General features: G+C 40.2%; 1 protein-coding gene across 2 annotated transcripts in view; it reads left to right on the top strand.

Moving 5' to 3' along the window:
• LOC136884518 (endoribonuclease CG2145) overlaps nucleotides 1-17,313 on the top strand; it is a 44,049-nt gene extending 26,736 nt beyond the window's left edge. For both annotated transcript variants that reach the window (XM_067156747.2, XM_067156746.2), the window contains exons 3-5: nucleotides 2,440-2,636; nucleotides 2,760-2,992; nucleotides 15,962-17,313. In XM_067156747.2, the coding sequence (XP_067012848.2) occupies nucleotides 2,440-2,636; nucleotides 2,760-2,992; nucleotides 15,962-16,195 (664 nt within the window). In that variant the 3' untranslated portion in view covers nucleotides 16,196-17,313. The remainder of the gene's footprint in view (nucleotides 1-2,439; nucleotides 2,637-2,759; nucleotides 2,993-15,961) is intronic.
• Nucleotides 17,314-23,092: the final 5,779 nt, after the last annotated feature.

Genomic DNA, 23,092 nt, shown 5'->3' with positions numbered 1-23,092 from the left:
AAGTAGTTTTGCCACTGGAAAATTGTAAAGATGACTATCAAAATGAGAAAAAGTCATGAAGAAACATAATGAAAGGGGGAAGACAGACTCCCTTTACATTGGATGCATTAACTTTTCAAGTGGTAATGACGGAATAAATCGTCATAGACGCATGGCTTCCTAAGTGGCCATTACGGAATATTTCGTCATCACATTGTAAATGTCTTTCGGCAATGGGTATGATGACTTATTCAGTCGTATGTTCCGAGGTCGCTTTCCTTTATGCGTGTATGTTAATTTCAAGCTTTGTCTACAGCAGCAGCACTCTCCTAAAACCACATGACTGGGCGAAATCCTTTTGTTCCGTGCGTAGCTGGTTCCGGCTGAGAGTGGTAGATAGTGCATTGCGCCAGGTGCAAGCGGAGCTCTGAAACATCTGCGAGAAGAACTGTTTGATTTATTAAACTGTGACAATTCGGAGAGTGATGTGTCATCTGATAGTGAGACTAATGTTGAAATGTCAGGAAATAGCGAGTGCAACAGTGAAAGCGACTCAAGTAAACGTGACGGTAGCACTAGCGGTGATATTCTGCTTGATGTATGGACAAAGATAGGATCTGAACGGCCGAGATTTACATTTACGGGGCAACCTGGACTGAATGTACAAATTGAAGACGTAAATAATCCGCTAGAATATTTTCAAAATACCTGACCAATTAAAAGGATCTCACCATAAGTTCCCGTTGCTTTCCTCAGTGAGCCAGATGCCTTACCCTTCATACTATGATCATTTTTGACAGCTTGATACATATTCTGTACTTTTGAACCCGATAAAAATACTATACTACACAAGAGTATCGCACTATAGGTTACTTCCCAGTACCTTATGGAAAATGTGCCACTGTGTTAGTAGCTCATCAAAAGAAATGTACCGCTTGACAGGTTAATATCACATTCAAAAGAAGAGATGGTTCATGTGACACTTGTTAATTACTCCAAACAGTTTCAAGTGCTTTGTTAAGGGAGGCCTCAAGTTCAAAGATTGATTGATATATGCACTCCACGGATACATCAGTGCATCCAGGTGGCAGGTTCATGTGTTTCCCATGATTATTGTACCGTGTAGAGTTGTAGAAAATAAGTTCTAACATGGAAATTAGAGATGGGGAATCTGATTCATTTAGAAGAACTGATTCATTTGAAACAATGCGTTCAATACAAACCATTATTCTCATCGTTGTGTAAACTTTGTGATTAACGATTCGTTCATTCGATTACCACGTGAGTTGTTCTGTTATCTTCTTTGTAACTGCTACTGCTTTACAAGTTATAAGAAGTGAAATGTTGAAGGTAATCACTAGCATTTTAACAAGAGTAATATCCTTTCTAGAGGTTACAGTCGAAAAATGCTACACTACTTTCCGACTAATCCTTTCCAAACTTAAGTAGGTTAGGAACTGCCAACGCTTAACTGTGATTTTAAGAAAGTAATGTACATTCTTCAAAGCTACCATTCGAAACTATACGACAATAGAATTTGAAATTTGTAGTAGATATGAACATTTTGTGGCATTTCAAAAGTGAATATTGACAGCAGCTCACCATCAGTTCTTTACTTTTCATTCTTTTTTAGTGAAGAAATATTTTAAAAATAATCAAATAATCAAACGTGACAATAGTAACTGCTACGTTACGTTTTTTTGAACTTGATTTGTTCTTAACAACATTCCTTTCCATTTTCATTAAGTTCACAAGCTTATCACTACATAGCAAATTTAGGCAGGTCACTCCCTCTCTGTAGTAGGCAGTGCAATAATAGGAAACAAATCTGTGCCGGGCTGAGAACGAGAACGGAGAAGCTTCCATATTCCACACGTTAGTTGACTTAACTTCACGAGAACGAGAACGGGAACCATGAAGTAAACTTAACCTAATATTTCGCAAGGAGCTGGAAGTTGAGTGTATATTACAGTTCCATGAAGTGTGTGACTTGAAACGACGTGATAATATTTAAAAAACATATTTTTTCCTGTAAGGTTAGGTTAGGAGTATTTCACTTGTGAACCAGACTTTTAGTTCCAGTTAAACAAAAAATAACAGAGTCGTTCTACACAAGTTGTCATTGATTCAAAAATGATGGATGCCCGGTTTGGTGATATGAATCAGAATAAACGAGGAACCAAGGAACGAGGTGCGGCTGCCATCTCTCGATTCAGCTTTCGATTCACAATCGAGTGTAATGATTCGTTCATTATGAATCACTCATTCAGAATCTTCCCATCTCTAATGGAAATGCAGTAAATCATTTTTGGACCCATAACCATATAATATTTTTTTCTTCTACGTGCAAGGAATGTGTCATCAAAGTTTGACTCTAACTTATATTTCTACATTTGAGTGTCAGCTGAAATTCGATCTCTGAAAAAAGTCTGTATTGTTTTGTGAAATTTCTGCTTGCAGATTGATCACTGTTGACACCAAAGCCTTGCAGATACCAACAGTAGCCAAGGTGCGTGTCATGTACAACAACTACGTCCCTGATACATTAGTCAATGAACAGGTCACCAAGGAAGAAATATCGGAGGAGGACAGTCTGTTGGACACCTTCATCAAAACTCCTATCATGGTTCATACCATGAAATTCCTGGCTGATAACCGTAAGTGTCATGGTGTAAGGTTGAGGAAAATATATTTCCGAGAGCAATTTTATTATATATGTCATTGTCGATAATCATTAAAGTTTTGACAATGTCGTTGACTATTGTTTGTATCCTTTACAGGTCTAGTGAAACGTGACCCGAGAGCATTCAAGGAGTTTCTGCGCAAGTTGTGGTTTGGATTGTACTCTCGAGGTAATCGCAAGGTCGGTAGCAGTTCTTTCGAGCACATATTCCTTGCAGAACTGAAGCGTGGTGAAATATCTGGTATGCACAACTGGATCTATTTCAGCAATGAGGAGGCCAAGAAGACAGCTGACTACTTGGGGTACATGAGGAAACTTGAACTTGGTGGGGTAAGTATGGATTACAGGCTACTAAGCATGAGTTTTGTGCTTTTTGGCTTGGTTTAATGAAAGCAATGGGAAGATTGATGTTAGAGCATATAAATCCATCCTCCATTAGGACAACTGAGGGTTTAGAAATAGCTCAAAGAAGGTACGTGGATCAGATTAAACAACCATACTCTAAATCAGCTGTCCCTACATACACTATTGAAAATGAAAATATGAGAAATTGTGTTTCTTAACAGCAAGCTTAATTGATCTCAATGTATTAAGTTATGTGTATCACAGTACATTAAAAGAACTACACAACAAGAAGAAATATGGAGCTCGTTTTACACCATGGATGCTATGACGACTCAAGATTGGCAACGTTCAAATTACAACCTGCGACATATGACACAATTCGCTGTGCATGGATTCCGTCACAAAATACGAGACAAGACATCACGACCCTACATACAAATTGTGCAAGAAACAATGCGATCGGGGTCGGAAGTGTACGGAAAGAACAACGTTGTAGTGAATGAGCAATGTACGATATTGTATTTATTTCGTGGCCATTATTATAATGTATTAGATTAAAATAAGGAGAGAGAAGATTAAAATGTGCACAGAGTGATTTGTATCTGTTCCCTCAATTCTCCAGTCTCGGAGTGGTGGCGGCGGCATTATTCAGCAGAGCAGTTAATGCTTGTCCTGCAATGATTAGGAACATCCATTCCCATGAATAACAGAATAAGCAGTGCCATTGATAGGAGAACAAGCAGGTTTCAGAGGAGGTCAGTCTACTGTAAATCAGATTAACACACTAAGACTAATCATTGAACGATTTGCTGAATATCAGACATCTTTGTAATACTTTTCATTAATTTTGAAAAGGCCTTTTTGATTCTGTCAACCAGAGGAAAATGTGTAGGGCTATGGAAAATTTGGAATCCCACAAAAGATAGTCCATCTCAAATAGGCAATGTATGATGGATATACTTTTCAAGTAGAACATAAAGGGAAGCTGTCTGAACCTTTCGCTGTGAAATCTGGAATAAGACACGGATGTCTCCTGTCGCCATTAGTTATGACATGATTGTATGTTGAGAGAGGCAACGAATGAAAAGCAGGGCATTTAGTGGGATTAACTAACCGATTGGAAGAAATGGATGATCTCTAAGTAGCTTAAAGATAAATAACAAAAAGACTAAGAAAAAACGCATAAAACATCGTAACAATTCTAGCTTGACTCTAGATGGAATTGATTTAGGTGCTTTTGAGATGTGTTAAAGGAGTATAAATAAATAGCCTCCGTGGCTTAGGCGGCAGTGCGCGGCCTCTCACCTCTGAATACTGTGGTTCAAATCCTAGTCACTCCATGTGAGATTTGTGCTGGACAAAGTGAAGGCAGGACAGGTTTTTCTCTGGGTACTCCAGTTTTCTCTGTCATCTTTCACTGCATTAACATTTCATTTCATCTGTCAGTCATTTATCATTGCCCCAGAGGAGTGCGACAGGCTTCAGCAGCCGGCGCCATTTCTATCCTCCCTGCTAGACGGGGGCTTTATTCATTCCATTCCTGACCCGGTCAAAGTACTGGAAACAGGCTGTGGATTTTCATTTTCAGTATAAATAAAGCCAAAGGAGCCCTTGCACAGTTACAATTACAAAGTCTGAATGTTATTAGTTTTCCACAAATTGTAGATACAATTCAGGGATGGTGAATGGAGAAAGAGTATAGCCTCATATACATGAAGATGCCTCTGTTGTAAACAGGATAAGGTTTACCAGAACACAACTTGTTTATTTGCTTCACATAGAAATTTACAAGAATAAACATAAAATTGTCTTGAAGCAAAGTAGATAATTAAGCTTGGGAGAGTTTCTGTCACTGTACACTATATACACTTGGAATGTATTTACACTAGCTTCTATCTTGAAAAGATAGTTCGTAGGAATGTTCAGTTCGTGATAGTCGAAAACTATCAGTTTCACTAGCATGGATTAGTGAAGTTCCTTCTAACTTGCAGTGTTTTGAGTTTATGAGCTTGCACTGAAGGAAAGCTAAGTACACTATTAGAGAATCTAATGTGTATGTGTCGGAGCCTGAGGGAGATAGGGGATGTGTAGAGTACAGCATCGGGGCTCGACTTGGATGAAGGAACGGGAACTTGGAACAGTGACCTGAGGTGAAACCTCATACTACCAGAATTCCGTCCACCTGGTCGAGACACATTTTTAAGAGGAGTAGCCTCCGTGTTCGACGTACAGTGTATTCTGGAGCAGGACACTGGGGAGAATCCTGGAGAGTGGTAGGCAGGGAGCTCCTTTTATACAGCACTCGACGGTACAGGCACGCGCACTGAAGGCTGCGCGTCGAGTCTCGAAATCTCCACGCTTGCATGCGTGCGGCTGGCTGGCGCTGAGCGGAGAGAGCGGAGGACATACAACACCCTCCCCTCCTAAATACGCCGATACGGCGTGAAGCGGCGGCGGCTGTGATGCTGGGCAGGAGCTTCTGACGTCACTGTTGTATTGTCCGGAGCTGTGACTGGGCGGAGTGGCTCTGCATCGTCCTGAAAGGAACCCATGGTTATTAAATGGTCTAAAGCTCGTTCAGCAATAGATTTATCTGGCTTAACAAGAGAATCAATAGCCGGATATGGACGGGAGCGCAGGCGTATCTGGTCCTGGTGGCGGCAAATACATTTCTCAGCAGTCTGAATCTCGTAGAGACGATGGCCCAAAGATCTGCAGATGACACCAGGTAACCAGAGCGGGTTTGACTTGAATGTCCTGATGTAGACTCTGTCGTTGACTGTGAACTTCGTTGGCGATGTCTTAGGCTGGGCCGGAAGAGGCTACAACAGAGAAAGTAAAGTTCTGTGAGGTCGTCCATGAAGCTTTTGTGCGGGAGTGACATTATCAGCGCCGGGCAGAGTTCTGTAGTTGCTTAAGAGTTGTAGCAATGCTTGGTCTTTAGTTAAGCCTGAAGAGACAGCTTTTTTCATACTTTTCTAAAAAGTTTGTACAAAGCGTTCAGCTTCACCATTAGATTGAGGGTGAAAAGGCGGAGCTAGGATATGGCGAATTCCATTATATGTATAGAAGTTCTTAAAAGCAGTAGCTGTGAATTGCGGTCCCTTGTCAGAAATTAGTACTTGAGGTAATCCTTCAGTTGTAAATATTTTCTGAAGAGCACGAATGGTAGCTTCTGTAGTAGTAGTCGAATGCATATCCACTACATGGGGAAAGTTAGATAGAGAATCGATGACGATGAGCCACATGGAATTGAGGAAAGGACCTGCGAAATCGATGTGAACTCGTTCCCATGGAGAAGTAGCAGGAGGCCATGAAGCTAGATCAGAAGACGGGGCGTTCTGATTAATTTGACATTGTTCACAATGGCGGATGAGCTTTTCGATGGCTGCATCAATACCAGGCCAGTAGCAGTGTTGACGTGCCCCAATGACTTTGGTGTAACAAGTCGAGAACTTGTTTCCGTAGACTAAGTGGGATAACCACTCGGAAGGTGGTGCCGGTTTCCAGGAGTATAATTCCGGCACGAGTCGTAAGACGATGCTGAATACGATGATAAGGCGCAAGGTGGGCAGGAAGTTTGTTCTGAAGAGGCCAACCGTTGCGGATGTAAGTACGTACTGTAGCAAGTGTACTGTCCTTATCCGTAGCTTTAGCAATGCAGGTAGCGTCAATAGGAAAGCTGGATACGGTGTCTTCGAGTTCTATATCTAACTGAAGACATTTGGATTCTTGAGAATCGAAGGCGGTATCGGGACCTACTGGTAGGCGAGAGAGGGCATCAGCATTACAATGCTGGGATGCGGCAAGATAGGAGATCTGATAGGAATAATCAGAAAGGAACATGGACCATCGTTGAAGCTTTCTGAGGGAATGCTCAGGGATCTTATTACCAGGATGGAATAAGTGTACTAGAGGCTTGTGATCAATAATGATCAGGAAATGGTTGCCATAGAGATATTCATTGAAACGGCGAATACCAAAGATGATGGCTAAAGCTTCTTTTTCTATCTGGGAGTACCGACGTTGATGCTCATTAAGTGTCTTCAAAGCGAAGGCGATGGGACGTCCGTGACGATCCTTCTGGGAGAGAACGGCACCGACGCTGTAATCTGATGCGTCAGTAGCTAGCGTGATGAGCTTGCCAGGCTGAAAATGAGTGAGTTTAACAGCTTGAGCAAGGGCTTTGTTGATCGTTTGCCAGGCCTGTTGGCATTGCGGAGACCACTGAAATTTAACACCTTTTTTGCGTAGGGCGTGTAATGGAGCTGCAACTGAAGCGAAGCGGGGAATGAACTTGTTATAGTAGTTCGCATTGCCTAGGAAGGATTGGAGCTGCTTGATGTTCTGTGGTACAGGCATGTTTACAATCGCCGAGACATTCCGTTCACTAGGTTGAATGCCGTTTTTATCAAGGATGTGTCCCAGGTAGTGAACTTGCGGCTGAAAGAAAGTGCATTTAGCGAGATTCGCTCGTAGGCCATTGCCTTTCAACTTCGTGAGAAGGAGGCGCAGATTATGGAGATGTTCTTGGTGATCTTTGCCGGTTACAATAATATCATCAAGGTAGTTAGCACAACCGGGAATGGAGGCGGTGAGTTGAGCTAAATAGCGTTGAAAAATAGCAGCTGAGGAAGAGACGCCGAACGGGAGACGCTGGAGCTGGAGCAGTCCGATAGGAGTGTTGAGTGTGAGAAATTGCTTGGATTCTTCGTCTAAAAGTAGTTGTAGATAGGCTTCTTTAAGGTCCACTCTAGAGAAGAATTGTCCACCAGCTAGACGACGGAATAAGTCCTCTGGACGGGGAATTGGGAAGACATCTGTGTCGATTTGTGAGTTGATCGTAGATCGGAAATCACCACAAAGTCGTATGTTGCCATCAGGTTTCTTGATTACAACTAAAGGAGTGGCCCATTGACTGGAATTGACTGGTACCACTATTCCGTCTTCTATCCATCTTTCTAACTCCGTAGTGACCTGGTCTTGAAGTGCTAGGGGTACTGGACGTGTTTTGAAAAAGCGCGGCTTAGCGCCGGATTTCAGCTGTATGTGAGCTGTATAGTTTCTGGCGGTTCCGAGCGTAGAGTCGAAGACTTCAGGAAACTGCTCGAGGAGAGTCGTAATCTCAGAAGTAGGTTGCAAAGTAGAGACTACGTTGACATTGTCATGAATCTGGAAGCCGAATAAATTAAAGAGATCCATGCCCATAATGTTCGATGCGGTGTAGTTGTTGACTACGAGTAGTGGAATGACCTTCTGAATTCCTTTATAACTGGCTGGAAGCGTGATTTGGCCTTTAATATCAATCTTCCGTTTGTCAAATGTAACAAGCTGGATGTCAGCTGGAGAGCATACCTAAGTCGTGATATTTAGCCAGGTTAATGATAGAGACAGGTGATCCAGTGTCTAACTGAAAATCGATAGAGCGATCAGAGAATGATAGAGGAACGATGATCTTGTGAGAATTCTTGGTAGGAAGAATAAGATTTATCTGATCAACTTCCATGTCCTGTCGGGGCTGTATACGTGTCGGGCGCGCTGCAGGAGTCTTAGCAGGGCGGAGCGAACTCTGACATACAGTCTTGATGTGTCCTACTTTATTACATCTTTCACAAGTGGCTTTGAAAAAACGACCTGCACGACGTTCATGATGTTTGAAACATCCTCTGCAGGAAGGCAGGAGTTGCAACTTGCTCTTCGAAGTGGGCTTCTGTGTAGAAGAACGAGAGGGAACCGGGCGAGAATGCTTGGCAGAGAGCGACTTGGCTGCGCGGTTCAAGGTAGCAGATGACTGGCGGGCTGGAGTAGAGACTTGAGCGACTTCGTGTTGAGAAGCTATTTCTGCGGCAGTTTTAGTAGTAAGTTCGTATACTGTAGCAATACGCTGGACGTCTTCTAAAGAAGGGTTACTCTTCTTGACAGCGTCAAAACGAACTTTGTCCTCAGGAGTATGCAGAATGACCATATCCCGAATGAGGGAATCGGTATAGGGCGTACCACAACCGTCCTTGGAACATATAAACTGGCAGGGTTTAGCTAGACCTCTTAATTCTGCTATCCACTCAGCATGGGTCTGATGCGGTTGCTTTCTGCTCTGAAAAAATCTGTAGCGAGCAGCCACTATGTGTGGGGCTTTAGCATAGTGTTCAGAGCTGTGCGAACGGCACTTCAGAGAGTTGCTCCTCTGGACTTAATTTTTGTAGTAATTCACACGTAGCATTGCCAACCGAACTGAGAAATAGAGCACGTTGGCGCTTGTCATCCGTGATGGAATGCCATATAAAATGCTGCTGTAGGCGGGCTAAATAGACTGACCATTCTTCCTTAGCCGGATCAAAAGCAGAGAACGGAGGAATTGCTGAGGGCTGTGTAGAAACAGAAAGAGCTTGAATAGCTGTGAGCAATGCTGCTTGTTGCTGCTGCATGAATTGCTGTTGCTGCTGTTGGAGAGCCTGCAATACGGCCGTGAGTTGCTCGGCTGTAGCCATGTTGAGAGGCGTGAGAGAAAAGAACTTGTGGAGCAGCTTGTACTGAGCTGGCTTGAGGTGCGACCTTCACCGGAACAGCTGGGAGTGTGTGAGAGAGCACACAAGCTGAAGCGTGCCAGACAGGTGGTGTGAGCGAGAGAGAGAGAGAGAGAGGGAGAGAGAGAGCCTTGGAATGTAGGCTGACTGTCCGTAGTTCGAAGGAGGCTAATAGTTGCACTAACTGCTGGTAGAGTCCGTACAGATTCCAATGTGGAATGGTGATAGTTACGGAGTATAGTGTCCTTTGCCAATGAGTTGACGATACACTGTAAGAGTTTGTTTCTTTGTCGCAAATGAGTTGACGAAAGAATGTAAGCAGTTTTGAACCTCGCTGCGAATGAGTGGGCGACACACTGATCACTGTTGTACTTCGTCGCCAATGTGTTGGGGACAGATAGCGCACAGTTTTGTACCTTGTTGCAAATGAGTTGGTGGCAGATAGCACGTAGTTGTTTTACCTCGTCGCCAATGAGTTGCGTTGTAAACAGGATAAGGTTTACCAGAACACAACTTGTTTATTTGCTTCACATAGAAATTTACAAGAATAAACATAAAATTGTCTTGAAGCAAAGTAGATAATTAAGCTTGCGAGAGTTTCTGTCACTGTACACTATATACACTTGGAATGTATTTACACTAGCTTCTATCTTGAAAAGATAGTTCGTAGGAATGTTCAGTTCGTGATAGTCGAAAACTATCAGTTTCACTAGCATGGATTAGTGAAGAGAGTTCCTTCTAACTCGCAGTGTTTGAATTTATGAGCTTGCACTGAAGGAAAGCTAAGTACACTATTAGAAAATCTAATGTGTATGTGTCGGAGCCTGAGGGAGATAGGGGATGTGTAGAGTACAGCATCGGGGCTCGACTTGGATGAAGGAATGGGAACTTGGAACAATGACCTGAGGTGAAACCTCATACTACCAGAATTCCGTCCACCTGGTCGAGACACATTTTTAAGAGGAGTAGCCTCCGTGTTCGACGTACAGTGTATTCTGGAACAGGACACTGGGGAGAATCCTGGAGAGTGGTAGGCAGGGAGCTCCTTTTATACAGCACTCGACGGTACAGGCACGCGCACTGAAGGCTGCGCGTCGAGTCTCGAAATCTCCACGCTTGCGTGCGTGCGGCTGGCTGGCGCTGAGCGGAGAGAGCGGAGGACATACAACAGCCTCCATCCCCACTTAAAATTACAGTATTCATTTAATTCTGGACTGAGGAGTAGAACGGGGTTCACATGATACCGAGATTTTCTCAAGCTCTTAGTTACAGGAAGAAAGCTCACAGTGAGAAGATGACGCTACTGACCGAGTGTACATAGACGAACACGAGTTGCCATGGTTACAACAGTGAGGAAATTTACGATGTCGATTCCAGATAGATACCCAGCCTGAAAGCATATTCAATTAAAGAAAAGTTTTTCCAACAACCCCAAATAAAATTGGAATGGAGGTTTTGAGAATAAATAAATGATATGAGTAAAGAACTGAAATCAGAGGTAAGGCTTTTTGTGGATGATGTGATACTGTATAATGTAATAAATAATTTACAAGATTATGAGCAACTCGACAATGTTGTGAGATGGACTGCAGGCAATTGTATGATGATAACGGGGTTGAAAGTTAGGTTGTGAGTTTCACTAATAGGAAAAGTCCTCTAAGGTTTAATTACCGTGTTGATGAGGTGAAAGTTCCTTATGGGGATCACTGTAAGTACCTAGATGTTAATACATGGAAAGATCTTCATTAGTGTAATCTCATAAACGTTGTTGTAAATAAAGGGTACAGATTTCTGCCACATGGTTATGAGGGTGTTTAGGGGTTGTAGTAAGGATGTAAAGGAAAGGGCATATAAGTCTCTGGTACGACCCCAACTAGAGTATGGTTCCAGTGTATCAGACCCTCGCCAGCATTACTTGATTTGAGAACTGGAAAAAATCCAGTGAAAATCAGCTCGATTTGTTCTGGGTGATTTCCGACAAAAGAGTACAAAAATGTTGCAAGGTTTTGTCTGGGAAGACTTGTGAGAAAGGAGAGGAGCTGCTTGATCAAGTGGTATGTTCCGAGCTGTCAGTGGAGGGATGGCGTGGAATGACATTAGTAGACGGATAAGTTTGAGTGGTGTTTTTAAAGTAGGAAAGATCAAAATCTATATATATATAAAATATGAGTTTTGTTTGTACATTGCTTGGAATTGAAAGAGAATGGTATTTCTGCATCGATCTTGTAATAGTAACAAGGAAATGCATTTTTTAAAATTTTTCGTAATTTCTGCCTGCATGTATGTATATACGTGCATCATGAGAAAATGGCTGAAGAGAATTTAATAAAAACCGGTATAATAAGTCACTACAGTCTAGGCCATGAATAATTTTATTCACTCTGAGTGAAACTATAGTTTAGGGGCAGGCCTAAAATTTAATTCTCAAATATTTGTTATTAGTTGTTCTATTGATAAATACTATATAACTAAAGTTATATAGTATTAAATTTCTGATCTTTTATGTCCTATACATTTTTATCATACCGGCTATGATAACAGGAATATTGATGAATTTGAATTGTTGTTGCTAAGTCCATATCAACGCCGAGCCATGAGAAAATTGGTGGACAGAATTTAATGAAAATTGGTAAGTAAAGTCAGGCAATAAGGAACTATAGTCTACGCTGTAAATAATTTTATTCACCCCGGTGGAAATGGTGGTTTAGGCGAAGGCACCTAAAATTTAATTTTTAATTACCTATGTTATTGGTCCTGTCGAAAAGTATTACATAACAAATGTTACAGAGAGTACAATTTTCAATCATCCTCTATATGACACCAATCAGAGAGAAAAAATAGAAGGAACCCAACACTTTGAAGAACAAAGGTAACGACCTAAGAATGACAAGGGCCACGAAGGACATGAAAATGAAGGACTGTGTAGGCAACCATACATAATACTGTCGGGGTCAGAAAAGGACAAGAGTTGACCAAGGGAGGTTGGATAGGATAGATGAAAGTGAGGAACCTGGCACAAGTGGAAGCAATGCCAGGACTCATGGACAAGGGAAATTTTGAAGATGTTTATAAAAATGAGAAAATATTGCTATCCTCTTAGGAACGATCGCTTGAAAAATAAGGGCACGCACTGACCCTCTTGCACCTGTGAATTACTGCCACTGCTCTTTGGCTAGGAACTGATGAATTACTTTATCAAAGGCTTCATTTTTCTTTTCCAGGTAATATCTTCTAGACAGGAGGAATCAGTATTTAATATGACCTTAATTACCTGAGTCAATGCTCCTTAAATATCATTAAAATCAATTAATCTCAGACTTGTGACTGTTTTAACAAATAAGAAATTATTAATGGTTGTTATTTATCTGAGTTTATATTGCTATGATTGCAGTCATGCTGAGCATTTTGTAAAGAGCATGAAAAGAATATAAACTGGGAAGAAAATTGCTCTTACTGTATTTCTCAGTGTATAATAATAATAATAATAATAATAATAATAATAATAATAATAATAATAATAATAATAATAATAATAATAATCTCATCAGTATTGTTTGTCCCTGCAAGAAATATATTTTCTTAAATTATTGATGATAAGAAGACAAAACCGAGCAAGTTGGCCGTCTGGTTAGGGTCACATAGCTGTAAGCTGCATTTAGGATATGTTGGGTTTGAATTCCACCGTCAGCAGCCCTGAAGATGGTTTTCCATTTTCACACCAGGTACCTTAATTAAGGCTGTGGTCGCTACCTTCCCATTCCTCTTAGTTGCATCGCCAAAAAGCTTTGATGTGTTAGTGCGATGTTAAACCACTAGAAAAAAATAAAAATCCTTGCCCTCCGGAGAATTGACCTTGTCTAATCGTAAAACCTAGTTTATTGATAGGATGGGTCACCTCTTTCAAATATTTGGGATGTTCGCTTTTTCACTACGGTTGTTTGGATGTCTGTAGAAAAGATGAAAAGGCCATTGATGAAATATGTAGGACACAAAAGAGTGTTTGAATTTTACAAAATTATGGTATTTCCAATGCCAGCTTATGGTTCACTGTTGCAGGACCATTAGTCATGTGAACTATATCAAAATGAGGTTACATTCTCCTTGACAAGGAAATGAATCAGCTGTGACCTACTGCATGATCAAAACGTTATGGACACACAATAACTGCCTATACAGGGTCTCTCATATAAACCCAGACTGAGCGCACGGTGTTTGTAAACTGTGCTACAGCGCTGCCTCAGCCAATCTTACATTGCACACGGCTGCCCTGCTTTAAGCGTGTATACAATCTTATATGAAATTTTACCTCGTAAAAGATGCTGAAGTGTCATCCTTCATAATGAGGGACTTCATAAACATCATTAGAGTTTTCTGCACACCCGTTGTGAGAGTTACGACTGTTCACACGTCCATTAAGATGAAACCAGGCCTCATCCAAAAAGAACACAAATTGTGGGTTGAATAAACGATCATTTAGTGATGCAAGATACCACTCACAATATCTCACTCTTGTGGCTGGATCAGCAGGTTTTAAACAATGGGCCCGTGTAAACCTGTACGGTTTGATGTGCAACAGCTTTGTAGCTCCGTGTGCAGAAGGAACCGAAACCCCTAGTGTTGTGCTAATTTTGAGAGTGAAATTATTCAGTGGGAAGATTCGCACCATTGTCATCTAGCTTTTACTCTCTTAAAACTGTTTGTGCGTGCGGATGGTTTTTATTGAGCTCTGAGTCAGTAGTTTCAAATGTATTTACAATTACTTGAATCTGTGCTCATGAAAGTGCCACTTCACAAAGAAATTGCTGAACGAATACATCACGTACGCATTGAGCCAACTTTTACATATGAAAATACGGTGTTGCAATGATAACTGTCTCACCACGTTAACAGCTGAGATTCAGACTGGCTACTGATGCTAGGTCGAACACGTGCACACTCCTTACAAGGTCAAGAGCTATGCGCACCTCCCGTACAGCTGCTTAGGTCTCCGAGAGTAAAAACACTGCTGGACGCTCTAGGTTTGTAAGAGAAACCCTTTACCTATAGAAGGGCTCGGTGTCACTGTTTATTTTGATGGATGACTCAAGTACTGTGTGTGTTGGATATTTCATTAAGAACAAGAAGGAAAATGGATGAGATGAAGGCCCTGGAAGAGAAGGAGAATAAGATTGGTGGTGTTTATTGTCTTAAGGGAAAGTACAACAAGATAACCATCTCTTCTTAACACTCATCACAAGGGAAGACGTCCAACTCTTTGAAGAATGAATCTATCTGCAAACTAAAGGGAATGGAAATAAAGAATGCCTAGCCCTCGCAGTCGTAATACTGTCGTTTAATCCACAGGCCTTCGGGCTGAACAGCGGTCATTTGGTCGGCCATGGTCCTTCGGGGCTGTTGTGCCATGGGATTTGGTTTGGTTTGGTTTGGAACAGAATGAGGTGGCCAAGGGTGGTTGGACAGGAAAGATGAAAGTGAGGAGGCAGGCACAATACCAAACTCGGCTAGTGGTCGCCAACTCATGCTCTCAAGTTGAGATACCCTTTTAGTCACCTGTTACAACAGGCAGGAGGTACTGTGGATGTATTCTCCACAGGGGAATTTGTTAACTGAACTGAAAGATGTCTTTTTAAATTGATTTTTGAGTTTTTAAGAAATAGGAGCTCAATTTCTTTCTGTCTTGCATGGACTTAACACCATTAATATAAAATAAGCTATGATACCTGTAAGTGCCTGAGAAGAAATTTGAAAAAATCTTCCTGGAATGCCCAAATAGGATGTTTGATTAAAAATATTCTTGTACCTATCTTCATGTTTATTACTTTATTAGATATTTTTGTTCATTCCATTACCTATATTAATCTGTTGAGATCCCTTTTTACCCTTCTGCGCTTGTAGCATGTTCCTAGTCTTTTACCTCCTGCATTCCTGTGACGGCTCATGAGTTTTGAGACTAGGGGTTCAATGAAAGGTAACAAAATACGCTATCCTCGTTTTGGTCCAACTGATCTAGTTGACAACACAAGAACAACTGAATCACTGGATGCAAGTGACAAATTGCCATTTACCACTGTACTAAACGCTGTCTTACACTTAAACTAGCCCACATGAGTTAAGTTGTAACTAAACACTGTCTACGTGTAAACTGGCCATTACCGTACGTACAAAAGAAGTGTCCTAGGAGATAACTCAATTTTTTAAAATGGAATTCTCAAATAGGATGCATGATTATTAAAAAGAAAAAGGAATATGACTTTATTATTATAATGTTGCTTGCATGAAGACAACGTCTAACCAATTACAAGGTAAAGAAAGGCTTACGAGTAAAGGTGCTTTACTAATCAACAGTTATGAATGCCATGCATTTTTATACACTGGGAAATACGGTATGTGACGGCCTTGGAAATTTTTATTAATGTAGTTTCCATTTCAGAAAGGAGCCATTCTAAAGCTTCATTATAAGTGGTCGAATGTGATGAAGCCCGTGGGCACCATGTTTGTCGGTACTAGTCCCGAGCTGGAGATGGCCCTCTACACCGTCTGCTTCATGACTCGTCCCGACGAGAAGTGCTCTCTCAAGTTGGGCGGCAAGGTGGTCGGCATCAAGACCCACACCTTCCGCTACAAGGGCTACAACTACATTGGAAGTGCATTCCCAGATATCTAAATTATTTCTCTGATGATAAGACATCACATATCAGGTGCTATGTCTCACATTGGATAAGTTAGCATCAGCCTTGAGTGAAAGGAAATAAGACTTATGAGACATTAGTAATAAGTGTTTTTCCTGAAACAAAGTTGAAAGTGAAATATTTGTTTAGAAATATACATTTTTCTCATCATTCCCAGTCATAACTAGAATTTGTGGTTTTTAACATTTGCGGTAAATGTAAAATGTGCCCAAAGCACTGAAGACTGTGTGTGCTGTTTAACTGTTTTCAATTAGTATGAAAGTACAAAATGGGTTCAAAACATTGAGTGACTGGTTTTCTGCAATATAAACCATACTTTTCCCGTGAAGTACTTTATTCTCTTTTTAAAAATTGTTGTTTTTCAGTAGAACGTTGTTTATCCGACTCTGTTCATTGTATAATCCTGCGACCATTCCATTCTTTATTTAATCAATAATGCAAGCTAAAATTATATACGCCTGTTAGATTAAAATAAAGATAAGGTAGAAAGCATCCCCTGTCCAAGGCTACAGTTGCCATTCACAACACGTAGTATTCTCACATGTTGCGCGAGTGAGAGCCTTACTGGCTGCTGTTGAGACTAACCTACCGAACACCACCGGTCATTCACTAACATTTTAAAAAGTCAACCATTCACAAGTATAGTCAGTTTAGCTTCAGTTCTCTGTTAAAAACTTGTCTGCAATGCGGTGTCTTCAAAAGAAGTTAATAAAAAACAAAAACATTATCGTGATGATCACGATGACGAGTATTTAAACTCGTGCACTGAGTAATTTTCAAAGCCTATTAAAACACAAGTAACTTCAGTTCCACTGTCTTTGAGGTCATCAATCTGGGCACTGGTTAGATCCTCAAATACTACCACCGAAATGTACAGTGGTGCCAAGTAAGATGAGTGCAATAGTTCGCCACCGCTTTCCTCGCTGGGCCAGAAGGTGCTATTTCAGCACAGCTGATCCTGTGAGTAGCAGCTTCCATAATGTCACCAGTGTGAATGACACTGGGACTTCGGTGGAAGCTACATTTTGCTCTGACCAGTGCCAAGAGACAGATTCAACTACACCCATCAAGAAATAGGCAGACTTATTATAACAATGGTGTCCGACTCGTTGGCTGAATGGTCAGCGTACTGGCCTTCAGTTCAGAGGGTCCCGGGTTCGATTCCTGGCCGGGTCGGGGATTTTAACCTTAATTGGTTAATTCCAATGGCCCGGGGGCTGGGTGTTTGTGCTGTCCCCAACATCCCTGCAAACTCACACACCACACATAACACTATCCTCCACCACAATAACACGCAGTTACCTACAAATGGCAGATGCCGCCCACCCTCATCGGAGGGTCTGCCTTACAAGGGCTGCACTCGGCTAGAAATAGCCACACGAAAATTAAATAACAATGGTTTGAGTATATTTTCACATCTTTCTTCATAGTGTTTAGTAATGTTCATTACTTGTAAATCTTCCCAATATAGTAATACAGTAGGACCGCGATACTCCAGCATGCTTGGGGTCTGCCAATGCCACATTATCAAGGTCAGTTTTAAAAACCTGGTTTAAACAAGGTGATATAAATAAAGACCACAGTTTTAACGTACAAAAGTGAATAATTATTATTTATTAAACACAACAGAAAAAATTACAGTATAAAAAAATTTAAAGTTCATGGCACTGTAAAAAAAGAACCGAATTAAAAATCAAACACTGGACTGCACTGTGAAATCAGTTTAGGGCTCAAAATTTTGGAAAGTTAAACAGATTTGAAAGGAAACAAGAACAGGTTAATTTTAATCAAATAAAAGTAGTTAAATGCCAGGAATTTGGTACAGTTCAATCTGAATCACTGCCTATAAGCCTACCATAGGTGTCCAATGATGTTGAGGGCATGGAACATGTCAGAGTGCTGTCCACTACTGATGGGATAGCTTGAATTTCCTTCTAAGCCCCCAGAAACATTGTAGGGATTGTTTCTTGGATTTAGCTCTTTTTAGACAAAAATTATTTTGTATAATGTGGAGATTCATAACTTCAGAAATGTCGTATTGTTGCCTTCTTTCTCCGAATTTCACAAAGGTGTTAAAGGTTTGCGAAGACTCATAAGACCTTTGGTTTAAATAACATATTATAACTGTACGTTCAAACTTCTCACTCTGCTGTAGTCTATTTGACAATCGTACACACAGCTAACTTTGATACATAACATTTAATTAAATATAAAAGAAAACTGCACCGTGCTGATGTAAATGTAAGTACTGTAATCATAGGTCTACATGAGCGAAGAGTTGTAGTGATACTACTACTACTAAGCCAAGATAGCAACTGGCTGATCCTGGAGGGAACATACTCGCACAGCGAGCCAGACAGTAGTGACTGACGAAACACTGAATAGTTCTGATATATCCTGAATGCGTCGAACTGTACTACCAAGCGTGCCAAGCACTAAATCCCTCAAAATATGGGAGAAAATAATTTTCTGATGCTTGCCGGATTATTGCGGTCCTGCTGTAGTGATCAGAAGTAAGGATAAAGCAGAATACTGAAGTATGTTACTAAACTGTAATATTCAAAGCAAGTTGTTAAGTTTAAATATTTTTCATAATCATTGTATGGTATTCATCCAGTGATACATTTTTTCTTGTAAAATGCTATAAACCACAAACTCCAGGTATTAAATACTCTACATGTAAAACATGTCCTGTTTTGTGATATTCAACTGTTCTGTATTGGAAATCATGTAGGATTAGTATGGAGTGGTGTGACAGTGATTTATTAACTTTCATTTGTAGTTGACAAATGTTTATTTTATATAGTTATGTGTTCGGAACATGACTTAAGTTTGCAGCTGTCATCAGTGCAGTACAGGTTGGAACAGCGTAAAGCACTCAACATATTTTCAGTCTGGGTATTAGGAAGATATTACTTTTACAGTCAAGTTGATCTGCTCTTCACATTTGGAACGCCTTTTTCTTGAAGCACGAAACTCATGCCATACACTAAATACTGTAAGTTTAATTCCTTGGAGAGAAGCTTTGGAGACTTAGGTGGCTGCATAATTAAGTTGACATTATTGTTGTGGAAAGATCGTACAACTTTACGGCACCACTACAGCTCTGGTAATTTACAAAGTTCTTTCGTGGTGTCACATAATTGAAAGAGATTTTCTAAAAAAACATATTCATCCATTGGTAATTCTTCCTCTGCATAATACACTCTTTAGAAGTGGTGAGTAATGATTTTAGCTGGATGCATGTACTTGAAGTATTGTACAATAAACTCTTTATTATTCACGCTTTTGGAGGGGACAGAATTAAAAAATAAAAACCCCAGAACCAACTGTAACAGGGCGTTAAGTATTACCGTACCTTGCAGATGCTCCTAATTTCAGGTTTATATATTAATCAAAGCAGGTATAATTCACACACAATGCTCATTTCAAAAGCACTTGAAGTACAGTATGTTGACCTGCAGGCAAAATACACTCCCACGGTTTTGATTCATTTATTGACCAGAGCTGATAGCATACCTCACCAATATAATTGCAGTTCAACAGCCTTAAATCAATCTAAAAAATTGATATTCTTCATTTATTAACATTTTTAGTGATACTTATCACTTCAGTAACTTCACTACCATTACCTATTTCCATCACTCTTTTTGGCAACGAGAAGAAAAACTACCTTGCATTGATACAGAGTTGCAAATATTGTTATGTTAGTAGTATTAAATTGACAGTTATTGTGCTTTTCAGTTATCCATGTAAGAGAAATAAACTCCACGACAGATACTGGAGGTTTTACTTATTGCTAATGATGGTGCTACCTTTTAACTTCAATCAGTTGGGACCTTTTAAATGTATTTTTTACATATATTACTGTACAAATTTTTATATGGTACATAGAAATAAAGCTATTTTGTAACTTTCCTGATTGGTGTTTTAATTTCTTTCAATGTACATACCAGAAATATTGATAGAGGCATGATTTTTTTTGCATTAACGATAAGCGCGACAAAAAACATTTTGAAACGATTTTGAGATATCTTAACGAATTATATGATTCTAGTCAAGAAATTAGTGATTTTATTTTCGCGAATTACAGCGAATTAAATCGAAAAGGACAGTTTAAAGCGAAATTTACTTATTTTGCGATATGTACGAAAATGCAGCGAATTTCATGGAAAATAACACGCATGAAATTGTATTCCAATATTAAGTATGTAAAGGGAAACAGAAGACAGAATAAGGATTTCTCATTTTGACAGAAATATCTCTTCGTTTTAATATTCTATAAAATCCCTTAATAGTATGGCCATCATATAAGGTGAAAGCTACGGCCGTATAGGGTGAAAGGGTAATTTTGTTATGTAATCTTGATTAGGCTATATTATAGTTCTAATCAAGGTTACATAAGGAATAATGAATGGTTATCAATATTGTTTATCTTTTTCTTTCACATAAATAATTCACAAATCGAATGAATTAAACTTATTATGAATAATTTTAGGAATGATAAACGTGAAATTGAAGTGACTGTATCAGCCGTATTTCGCGAAATAACATGAAACATTGTTTCCTTTTCGCGAAATCGAACATAAATTAATGCGAAAAATCATGCACCTAAATATTGATATCTCTGGGATATGCTTGTTTACTTTTTGTGTCCGGATTACATGAAGTCCAGATTTAGTGCCCTGATACCAACAATTCCTTCTCAGACAATGAACAGTCTAAAACCAATATATTAAAGTTGCATTACGCTCATTTTGGGGCCCTGAAAAGAGGACACCACTCGACACAAGTAGATAATATAATTTGACTTGCCCATATAGTGCAGTGTAGCCTTCTAGCAAGTATTTAAGTAACTATTTTACATGCATTGAAAATGGTTTCTGATGATATATTCTTATTAAGAGATAAGAATTTCATATTGTTCCATATTGAAGCGAGTTCAATATTAAGTTAAAAGAAGGTATATAATGGTTCCACCATACATTTCTTATTTTAATAGTATTGAAAGTTTACATTCCTATTTAATTAAAATTGGTACCGTTTAATAGAATTGAAAGGGGGAACCATTATATACCTTCTTTTAACTTAATATTGATATATTCTTGTGGTTCATGTTTGTGGGTTACTGTAGTCACGTCCTAGTTCGTGAACCATGGGCAACGGCTGAGTGGCCTAGTAAGTGGTCCTGAGAGTCGGGTACCAGTTGCTATGGAATGGGAGTGGGCATCTCGGACATATTCCGAGTCTTAACCCTCCTTGTGCTCAGGCGGCTAGGACTATACAATTCACCGGTGGTCCATAACCCGTTAGAGGAGAGATCCTCACGTGGACTATGTGCAAGTAGGGCAGCATCCTGCTTCATGAATTTACCGAGCTCAGAACACTTTAAGCAAGCCTCGGACCTATGGGAGTAATGGAGTCCCACTCCCATTTGACAGGCGAGGGACTCCTTGGAAACAACTTGGCGAACGAAATGGAATTCGATGGGGAGCTATCAATATTAATGGGGCTTATGGAAGAAAGAAGGTAGAACTGGCTGAGTCAGCAAAGAGGATGCATCTGGATGTGCTAGGAGTAAGTGATATTCGGGTAAGGGGAGATAAGGAGGAAGAGATAGGAGATTATAAAGTGTACTTGACGGGTGTTAGAAAGGGAAGAGCAGAGTCTGGGGTAGGGCTCTTTATCAGGAATACCATTGCACGGAACATAGTTTCTGTTAGACACGTAAATGAGCAAATGATGTGGGTAGATTTGTCAGTTGGAGGAATTAGGACAAGAATTGTGTCTGTGTATTCACCATGTGAGGGTGCAGATGAGGATGAAGTTGACAAGTTTTATGAAGCATTGAGTGACATCGTGGTGAGGGTCAACAGCAAGGATAGAATAGTGCTAATGGGCGATTTCAATGCGAGAGTTGGGAATAGAACTGAAGGATACGAAAGGGTGATTGGTAAATGTGGGGAAGATATGGAACCTAATGGGAATGGGAAGCGTTTGTTGGACTTCTGTGCTAGTATGGGTTTAGCTGTTACAAATACATTCTTCAAGCATAAGGCTATTCACCGCTACACATGGGAAGCTAGGGGTACCAGATCCATAATAGACTATATCTTAACAGGCTTTGAATTCAGGAAATCTTTTAGGAATGGACAAGTTTTTCGGGGATTTTTCGATGATACAGACCACTATCTGATCTGTAGTGAACTAAGTATCTCTAGGCCTAGGGTAGAGAAAGTGAAATCTGTCTGCAAACGAATAAGGGTAGAAAATCTCCAGGACGAGGAAATTAGACAGAAGTACATGGATATGATTAGTGAGAAGTTTCGAACAGTAGACAGTAAGCAGGTTCAGGATATAGAAAGTGAATGGGTGGCGTACAGGGATGCTGTAGTAGAAACAGCAAGGGAATGCCTAGGAACAACTGTGTGTAAAGATGGCAAAAGGCGAACATCTTGGTGGAATGATGAAGTGAGAGCAGCCTGTAAACGTAAAAAGAAGGCTTATCAGAAATGGCTCCAAAAAAGGGCCGAGGCAGACAGGGATTTGTACGTAGATGAAAGAAACAGAGCGAAACAAATAGTTGTTGAATCCAAAAAGAAGTCATGGGAAGATTTTGGTAATAACCTGGAAAGGCTAGGTCAAGCAGCTGGGAAACCTTTCTGGACAGTAATAAAGAATCTTAGGAAGGGAGGGAAAACGGAAATGAACAGTGTTTTGAGTAATTCAGGTGAACTCATAATAGATCCTAGGGAATCACTGGAGAGGTGGAGGGAATATTTTGAACATCTTCTCAATGTAAAAGGAAATCATCATGGTGGTGTTGCAAACAGTCAAGCTCATGGGGAGGAGGAAAATGATGTTGGTGAAAT

This window comes from Anabrus simplex, chromosome 12, assembly GCF_040414725.1.
Source record: "Anabrus simplex isolate iqAnaSimp1 chromosome 12, ASM4041472v1, whole genome shotgun sequence".
Classification (NCBI taxonomy): domain Eukaryota; kingdom Metazoa; phylum Arthropoda; class Insecta; order Orthoptera; family Tettigoniidae; genus Anabrus; species Anabrus simplex.
Note: the sequence above shows the minus strand (reverse complement) of the source record. Positions and strands in the feature narration are given on the sequence as shown.